The following is a 9,804-nucleotide window of genomic DNA, read 5'->3' as shown; positions in this document are numbered from 1 at the left end:
CACACATCCTCTGGGGACATTGACTATCAGGATTGCCTTGGCTTACCCCTTTGGGCTCCCTCAAGGGCCATGCTTGTCTCTTCATCCTCCTACCATGGCATTAACCCCTCTATTTCTCTCCCTCCCCCCATTCCCCTCTTTCCCATCCTCCTCTCTCACAGCACCCGACTTGCTCTATAGTGGTCTTTGCTGAGGAGACGCATCTCTACCTGACCAGAGCTCACCAACCTGCTGTACCAGGCTGCTCCTTGCATCATCCAGCCCCAAACCCAGCTGGGCTGCAGCCACCCTGCCCAGGCTGGGGAACATCCCTGTGCTCCACCTCCCCACACTGGGGGGAAAAAAATAGGCAAAAAGCCACAGACCAGGACAGGGAACAACAGGGACTATGGGAAGGAAGGGGAGGGATATCCAAAAGTGCTTAGTAGATTCCTGCATTTTGGCAGAATAGACTCTCCCATCCCTCTCGCCCTGCTTGCAATCCTCCCCCCCCCAGATGTAACAAGGTGCCAAGCCTTCAAAAAGCATCAGGTTCTGTAAAAACACCTCCCAGGGAACAGGCTGGCTGCAGCAACGCTTCTCTGCCCACACAGCCTTTCAGCTACAGACCTGTATTCCTGGGATAGACGAGCCTTATCCTGCCGCAACTAGAAGCCCATGTGCAAGCAGGTATTGCAGGCAGCTCACTCACAGCCCTGCAGAACCCCTTAACCCCAGCAGCAGGGACACCCACCAGGCCACCAGCAGCCCCTGCCACATTCAGGCACCTCCCAGGTGATCAGTCACTGCTCTCCAGGCTGAGCCTTCGCACACTAGCAGCGGCAAGACCATCAGCTTCCTCCTTTTTCAGCCTGCCTCCCCAACAATGCAAACACGCACCACCTACTCACTTGGGCTGGATTCAAGGTGATGACCTTGGGGTAAAGCAGCTTCACAGCCAGTTCACACTCCACTGAGTCATTTACTTCCTCCACAGTCATCTGAGGAGCTCTCTTCTTCCCAGGTCAGGACGCAAGACATGGGAAGCTTTGGGCATACCCCTCATTGCAGACAGGTGTGCACAGAATTAATTTGCAGGTGAGCTCTGAGAGCCAGATTTAGTGCTAGTTGTTTCCTCACCACATTCTAAGGCATAATCACTCTGCAGCCTGGCACCCAGACAATGAACAAAGCCTTTTCTTTATCTCCACATCCAGGGTTTGGGAGCAAGCAGGAAAAGCCTGCACAGATTTCAGACAGAGCCCTTACCTAGCTACATGCCACTAAAGGATGCTTTATTAATCTCTGCTTTGAAAACACTGGCTGCAGAGAATGGGAGAGCTGTCAAACACAAATGAGGAGGAACTGAATTAATGCAGAGACCAATATAATATCTAGGAGTTGCAATATCAGCTCCTTTATCAATCTGAAGGCAAATCTTACTGTTATTCAGCAGTAATGAAACCAGTGCTATTGTGGCTGTAGATAGTGCCAGGTGAGAGGCACACCTGCATTTTAAAAGACACTGCCACAGGGAAAGATGTCGAGCTGCTTTATGACTGCTTGCGCTTTGTGACTCATTGTGCACATCGATGGTGCACAGATAACTGGTCTAACCTGAGAGAAAAATGTCTCTGCCTAGCCCAAGCCAAGCAGAGGTACAAGGAGCCAGCGCCAGGTCTCTGGCCAGATCTGCGTGGGGAAAGCCAGCTCTGGAGTGCCAGGGAGGTGGTTAAGGGCTGCAGCTCAAGAAGAGGTGCCCTGACACAGCCCCTAGTTTAAAGGGCAAGTGTTTCTTCCTCCCAGTGGCTCACTGCTGGCCAGAGCAGCCCTTTGCACAGGCACTGTAGCCCAGCAGGAAAAGCTGCACAGAGCACAACATGCCCCAGAGATGCTCTTAACAGAAGAAACAATCTTTAATTAGAAAGACATTAACATCTCTGGTCACAGCAGAGTCTGGGAGCAAGGACACCTCCATCCTCCTTACCACCCTGCTTTTGAACTTCCTGGGATTTTTAACTCCCACTTTCTTGCAGACCATATGAATTGGGGAACACAAGAACAAAACCTCGGGGCTCCTCAGCCCCTCCCTCCAGAGCTCAGAGGGATTTATACTTCTTTAGAGACTCTGCCCCTGGCAGGGGCAAGCACAGTCGTTACAATGCTGGTGGGCAGCAGAGGGTGTGTGGTTGTCCACTGCCGTGCTCAGAGCAGAGCTGGCCTGACCCATCCAGGTTAAACCTGCCTGAGAGCTCAGCTTGCTCAGCACAGCATCCCTGCTGCAGGGCGCCACGGTTATTTATAACACTTGGTGCATTGTTAGTTCAAGTTGATACACACACAAATAGAGCTCCAGGCAGCTGTGCCATCAGAAGCAGCCTCCAGGCATGCCCCAAGCAGAGCGCCAAACACCCCAAGCTGTTCCCATTTTTACACTCACATTTGGAGGAGGAACTGCTCTTTGCAGCTTCAGATACTGTGACTTGTTCCAGGCGACAGATCAGGTGTTGGCCAATCTCGAGTGACTCCAGAGCACTGGGTTGCATTCAGGCACTTTCTGATCCCAGCCTGCCTTTCTAGAACCTGAATCACCCTTTGCTCAACCCTTGCACTTGAGCCAGGGTGGGTTGTAGGATCCATGTGGAGGAGACAGCTCTAGGCAGACACCCAGGCACAAAGAAGCCAGAAAGCATCAAATACTTAGAGATCTTCAGTCTGAGCAACAGGGACTCCACATGAAACTGGCTGGTTTATCCTAAGGGCACAGACTTGCTACCCCCTGTATTGCTGGGGGATGTCACACATGTGGAGGGAGGCACCTCTGCAGCCAGCCCAGGGCCACGTCAGTGTGACCACACTCAGGTACCACCACAGAAAACCTGGCTCCACACAGACTGAGCCTGCATCTCTACTCCCTGCACCCCTCTCCTTCCCATCCCACGTTTCAGCATTCCCAAAGCCATCACCCTCCCAGGAGTCATGAAGAGCCTCTCCACAGGAGGGATCAGAGGGGAAGGTCCCTATACCCTGGACTCCAGCAGCAGCATGTCCAGACCATCTACAGGCAGAACCTGCCAGCTCCAGGTAATGACAGCCAACTGCATCCTAGTTCACATGAAAAAAGGGTAATTTTATTATATAGTTTAAAAAATATCAACATAGCATTTAACTGGACATCTTACTCTAGGACACAGCTGCCCCAGAGAAGCAGGCACTTTGCAGCCACAGCAGAGGTCCAGGTTCACAGGTCAGGGCTCTTGCTTATCCTAGAAAACAAGATATTTTACTGTTAACACCAGCCAGTCACTGACACTGATGAGAGAGCTGCTGAGCCAACCCACCCAGCACCTCTCCTCACCCTCCGTTTCCCTGAAAGCCAGGCACTGAGCATCAGTTTCATGGGAATTAGCCAGGCATCCACCAGTGCTTTGGCAACATGTGGGTCTAGAGCAGTGAAGGACCCTGTGTGAAGGTGCTGGTGATGAAGACTCTCCCACAGGTCCTCCCCATTTTGAAGTGGAAGATACCTAGGCCAGAGAGCTGTGAAGAGCTCATGGTGGCCTGCTGGTAGCACCTGTGGTTCAGAGGTGGCTGCTCTGGGTACCAGCACAAGATGCTCAACTGGCATTTGGCACCTGTCATGCAGGGGTGGAAACACCCACAGCACACATCCATCATCATCTCAACAACATGTGGGGACTGAGGCTGTCTCCTTGCACAGGGAGAGGAACTAGAGCCCCTACAACCCTTTCCTAGCTGACTTGGCAGCAAAGGGAGTAGAGAGCTATGTCCAAAGGCTCAGAGCCTGGAGACATCCCCCCAGGCTGAAAGACCTTTGAGCTTGTGACACCTGGCATGCTCCACACTAGAAAAGGGTGGCTGGAATTATGGCCCAGCACAGAGAAGTCCTTACCCCACTCTGTGACAAACTACTGCTGGTCATTGCAGCCTACATGAGCCTCCTGCTCACTGCCACCCCCACTGCCCACATCAGCTTGGGCTTCTGGGCATCACCATTACCACCATCAGCAGCTGGAGCATCTTCCCCACTGGTAGACCCAGCTGCATTCCCTGGTCCCAGCTCTGTGCTTGCAGCCAGTGGCTCTGGGGTACCACTAACCCCAGTGGGGTTGTACATCCTCCACTTGCAGAGTCAGGGGCATGGCCAGACTGCAGCTCCACGGAAGGGTGGCACAAGACCCATGAGTGATCTCATGAGTTTCAGAGTAGTTCAGATAACCCTTGACACCTCTCCTTCTGTAGCCAAGGGAAGGACAGAAGTACACCCTTCCAGCCTGGTATTTGCAAGTGTACTGCAGACCAAGGCTACAGCCAGCATGGGGCAAGCACACTCACCTGGAGATCTGGTGATTCCTTCAGCATAATGATCTCATTTTTCTCTTCAAGCTCCAGGTCTGCCTCAGTGTCATTCTGGGATTTGTACTCTTCACTGTCTGTTGCTGTGTCAGAGGGCTGGAGAAGAAAGAGGCAGTGGACGCACCAGCCCCATCCCCAACAGCACTGGGAGCCACAGCCAAGTAACCAAGGGTGACAGGGATGCTGCTTTTCAGGGATGTCAACCAAAGATAAACTTTGTTGTGTTATGGGATGAGTGGGGCACCCACACCTTTCAGACACAAAGTGAAGTGATACTCCAGTGTTCTTTGGACAGCCTGCAGCCCTCAAAGGGTGTCCAATAAAGGAAACCTCTTTACAGCTCCCCACACAGGCTCCTCTGCGGGGACACTGCAGTGACACTCCCAGCCTACCAGGGGCACATAGAGGCTAAACACAATCACCTTGGAGCTGCTCAGCCCTGGAGGCACAAGCCTGCTCAGCAGCCAGATCATACCTCGTATGTGAGGTCTTCAGAGTCATCCTCCGACAGGCCCCTCTCCAATACCACCAACCAGGTCTCTGGCTCCTCTGGATCCAAGTCATCCCTCTTTCTCTCATTTGCTTTGTTAGTTGGGTTGATTAGAGCTTCATGGGTCTCTGCAGGGATTCGTAAGAGACACAGTCACAACACACACAGAACAAACCTTCATTTGTGCACTTCCCAGTTTTCCACCCAGCACAGGAGCTCCAGAGCTGGTGTATTGAAATACCATGCTGTGTGCTTCTTAGCTGCAGAGCCTCCAGGTGTTCCAGGAAGCTGCAGCTCTTACCCTTGGGCATGTTGCTTTGGCCCCAGTCTGCTGGCAGGTGGCCCAGGATGTTCTGGATCCTGGTGGGGACAATAGAGAAGATGAGGCGCATTATTCTCCCCCTGAGCTTCTTGGAAAGTTGTCCAGGCTGGGTGGGAGACTGTGTGAAGGAGACTTTGCTGATGATGGTCTCCACAGGGACCACAAATCCAGTCCAGCCTGATGCTTTCTGAAGGGTCTTCAGCTGCAAACAAGAGGTACCTTATGTCATGTGAGAACTTCCAGCTATTTAAAGTCCTCAGTGAAACTCTTAAACTCTGCTCTACCCCAGCTTGGAGTGGAGATTGGGACCGACTTCAGCCAGGTAAAACAGGGCCAGTCAGATTGTACCTTGTCTCTAAAGACCCCCCATCTCTCGTGGCCCAGAGAAGGGGAGAAATGCAAGTGATGCAACACCTATTAGCAGAAGGAGAACAAGGCAAGACCAAACCAGGCAGAGGACAAGAGCTGGAATGGGGAGGGAAGCAGAGAAGTGCACACAGAGCACAGGGAAGAGGGAAAAGACGGAAGTAGAGAGAATATCTGGCAGAGAAACTAAAGGAACTGCTAGTCTCAAAGAGGGGCTTTATCCCCCCCATCCCCTTGGCCTCAGACTCCTCCAGCCGCAGGAATATCACTTACCAGGTACTTGACAAAACCCAGCTGAAGGATGCGGCACAGGAGCCTGCTGGAGAGGGAGCCGGGCTCCTTGCAGGTGACTGGCCTCCCCTAGAGATGGAGAGAGAAAGGTCAGACACCCTCCACCCCAGCTCTGACAGTGCCCCCAGCAGAATCAACTACTTCAGCACCTTCTTTGGTCTGGGGGATGGCATTACTTGCTTCTCCATGAAGCCCAAGAACCCAGACTCAACAGAAACCTGGTTTAGCCCAGCCTGCAGCCCTCAGGCTACTTGTAGCCCCTGGCCCAGCTGCTGCTCGTTGCACTGACGAGCTGCCAGCCCCACTAACCAGTGGGGCAGCCCAGTGCCCTCCCCTGGGGGTTCCCTGGTTGAGCACTGGTCCTGGTGCAGGGCCTGATGGCTCTCAATTAGAGGTTTATTTTTTCTCAATGTGGGGTGCTTGCCTCCTCCGAGGGGTTGTAGCTTGCCAAGCCAAGACCCTGATTTGGGATATCTCCCCTTGCTCTGTGACAATGTGAATAGCTGAAGGCAGAGGGTGATGAGGTGCTAGAAAACCTGTCCTGCTGAGCCCCTTGGTGATGGGAGAAGGTGGACCCCAGATGAGGAGAGGCCCTTCAGCATCCCTCCTGGCCTGTGCCCTTCCCTTGCTCCCGCACTGCAGGGGGAAGCTGGGGCTGGGATTTGTTTCAGTCAATAAAGATGAAAGGAAGGGAGTAAGCCTGGGTCTTTGAAATCACAGCCTGATCAATTAGTCAGCAGCTCTGTGTGTGCAGGAACACACATGCACACACACTCCTCTTTGTAAAATGGGCTCAGCTGAGCCCCTAGAAGCACTTTCCAGAAGCTTCTTTATAGCAGATCCTTTCAGCCCCTGCTCTGGGCACTCTGAGGTTGTAACTTTGTGCGGACTGTAAACCCAAAAGCTGTGCTGGGCGTAGTGTGAACAGACCTGCTGACCCCCACGTGCAGCTCAGCGTCGATCCTTCCCCCAGCTCTGTGCTTGGGCAAGCTGAGGACCATGATGTGCAGATGGGCTGGAGTCCCATCTCTGTCCAGTTCTGGCCCCATAACTATCAGGAGGGATTTTCAGCTGTTATTTCTACCAGGCAGGTGGGATTGGAGTGGGGAAAGGTGTTTAATGTCTAGGTGTCACTTTACCCTGTTGCAAGGTAACAGACACACTGCTCCAAATGCTGGCGAGGCCCAGAAGCAGGCATGGTGTGCGGGCACTGCCCTTGGCGTGAAGGGCACAGCATCAGCGTAACAGGGCACCCACCTCCCCTCTCCATTCAGCTGAACAGGGCATCGTGGCAGAGATGACCCCGCAGAGATGGGGACCGATGTCCAGCATCCACAGATCTTGCTTGCAGCCATGCCACTGGCCACACGTTTGGGGGACAGGCATGAGCCCCCCTCAGTGGAGCTGGGACGTGGCTGTTTACGATATTCTCGGTCAGGCTCCCAGCGCCGGCTAGTGCCAAAGCCAGCCTGGCCTTGCCCCTGCTCCTGCTGAAACCCACGGCAGAGCCTCTTCGGTTCCTGGTGTGGGACAGAACCAAATCACGGCAGGTTACCACAGCCCAGCTGCACTGCTGCAGCGGCAGACCCTGCACTGCACAGAAGCGGAGCTGCTTTGCTCTCTGTGCTGTTTGCAGAGCAGGAGCTAACACAAAGCATCCGTGATCCCCCTGCTAGAGAGGGGGGGGTGGGCTTCCCCAGCAAAGGTGGCTCTGCAGCTCTGCCCCTGCCCGGCTGCAGAGGGGAGAAGGCAAAGCAGCCTTTGTCTGAGGCTCTGCTGGGACAGCGGGTTCATGCTCCCACCTGGAGGACACGCAACACGTGTCATCACAGCAGCCTCATGCCTGGGGGCTGCCCGGGACCGTCGCCCCCCTCAGTCCCATGCCCAGCAGGGATGGGAGCACAGGGATGCTGCCCAGTACGCAGCCCGAGTGACAGCAGAGATGGGAGGAGATGGGGGCTCTGACTGAAATCGGTAATTTCTCTGGGTAATTGCGTGGGCCAAGGTAGAGATTTTCCTGGTGGGAGTTTTGCCAGACAGAGCTGAAGTGTTTGTCTCCTGCTCTCACCTCAGGCTGCCCCTTCTGCTCAGCTCCACCTGATACCCACAGACGGTGACTCATCCTGCACAGGCCACCGCTCCATGCACTTGCTCATGCTCCTGGCTCCCTCCCACCCTGGGTGCTGCAGCCCTCGCTCCGGCTGCTCATCCAGCTCTTCTTCCCCTCTGTGCACCCCCCACCTCCTGTCTCATGGGTGACGGGGCTGGCCGGCACCAGTGGCCCTGCATGTGAGCAGGAAGGCAGGAGCAGAGGTTGCGGACAAGTGCCTCCTCGCCCGTCCCCCTCCATCTGTCTCTCCTGTGCCCAGGAGGGTGACGAATTGCTGCTGGTCTGGAGGGAGCAGGTGCAGGGACCTGGCAGCCGTTGTCACAATGCGTCACCACATGGAGAGCAATCAGGGCTGGCTGCAGAGCATAAATACACAGCGCTGCTCCAGGGAGCCCTGTCGGTCCCACCATGTCGCTCTGGGAGGAGATGCTCTGCCCCCGTGCGCTCCAGGGTAATGGCTCCAGGGACATCTTCCTCCACGTGGTGACCCCTGACCGCATCCCGCAGTTTACTATCCCCTCTCTGGACAACCACAAGAAGCAGAGGCGCTCAGGCAAGGGGAAGGGGCAGCTGGTGGGGACGGCTTGGAGGAGTGGCTGGGACTCAACAGCGGAGGATGAGCACGGTGTGCCTGGCTCTATGTCGTCCTGCTCCAACGCCGGGCTCGCTGCCGCTGCGCAGGCTATGCCAGACCCCAGTGCTCGGGCAGCTCTGTCCCTGCCCCATCTCCCTAAGGTCACCACCCCATATGGCTTCGTCACCCTGGGGCAGAGCCCCCAGGTCACCAGTGAAGAGGCACTGTTTTTTCACTCGGGCTCAGGTTTCCCTCGAGAACCCGCTGCTGAGGTAGAGCCCAGCTGGCAGGAGGAGCCAGGATGCTGCAGGCACCCAGGGGTGCCTGTTGCTGGGGGAGGCGGCTGCTCCCGGACCAGGGGGGGGCTGAGGGACCACAAGCAGCCGAGTCCCCATGCCAGGAGTCACAAGGATGGCGGAGACAGCCAGGCCTACAGGACTCCAGCAGGGCTTCCCCTGCTCAGCAGATGTGCCAGCCCGCTCAGAGACATGCAAATAACGGATGTTCTGGAAAGCAAAGAGGCAGAGAAGAGAGAGACGAGGCTCCTGGGGGTGGGCTGTCAGAGGAGCAGCTCCAGCCTGGAGCTCCCCACTGGGACACCCAGGAAGAACTTGCTCCAGAGGATCCTCGGGAGGCACCTTGCCCACCCTCGGCAGCTCAAGCCTACAAATTTCACTCTCCACTGATCTTGCAAAGCAGCTCTGAGAAACAAAGATTCCCTACAGACTTGGGAAAGGGACGCGCTGGCCAGAGCCTCAGCCTGCCAGCAGCCGGGCTCAAACGGGAGGGCATCAGATGTGTCACTTCACCCGGAGGAAAAACACTGAAGTGGCATTGCCCTTGGCTGGGGCGCCAGGAGTGCTCTGCAGCAGGAGGCGCCGGGGGCTTCACGGGCTGGGGCAGCATGCCCACCAGGCCAGAGGACAGCAGCAGCAGTGGCAGCAGCAGCGGCAGCAGCAGTGGTGCAGCTGCGTGGGGCAGGCTGGGGAGCAGAGGGGGCTGCAGGTTTGTAACTGTACAGCATCTGAATAAAAGTGAAAACATTCCAACTGACCAATGCACCTCTCCTTTTTTCTTTCCTGTGCCAGCAGCTGAGTATCAACAGGATATTTGGGTGCACCCCAGCACTCCCTCCTATTGTACCCCTGGTCTCAGCAGCTCCCACTGTTTATCTCCAGGTGAGAGCAGGTTCTTGATGGGCTTGAAACTGCTGAAATGCAGAGCAGGAGAGTGTCTGAGCCCTCCAGGACATGAGCTGCAGCAGGCTAGGAAAGAGAGATCACATCCACTTTATG

General features: G+C 55.3%; 1 protein-coding gene across 1 annotated transcript; it reads left to right on the top strand.

Annotated features, from left to right (window-relative positions):
• The first annotated feature begins 8,222 nt into the window (after positions 1 to 8,222).
• Positions 8,223 to 9,523, top strand: LOC101910768 (C2 calcium-dependent domain-containing protein 4C-like). Its single transcript, XM_027791618.2, has one exon. It carries the CDS (start codon positions 8,344 to 8,346, stop codon positions 9,193 to 9,195), a length of 852 nt encoding a protein of 283 aa, XP_027647419.1. The 5' UTR covers positions 8,223 to 8,343; the 3' UTR covers positions 9,196 to 9,523.
• Positions 9,524 to 9,804: the final 281 nt, after the last annotated feature.

Source organism: Falco peregrinus, chromosome 5, assembly GCF_023634155.1.
Source record: "Falco peregrinus isolate bFalPer1 chromosome 5, bFalPer1.pri, whole genome shotgun sequence".
In the NCBI taxonomy this organism is placed as follows: Eukaryota; Metazoa; Chordata; class Aves; order Falconiformes; family Falconidae; genus Falco; species Falco peregrinus.
This window is presented reverse-complemented; position numbering and strand designations above follow the sequence as displayed.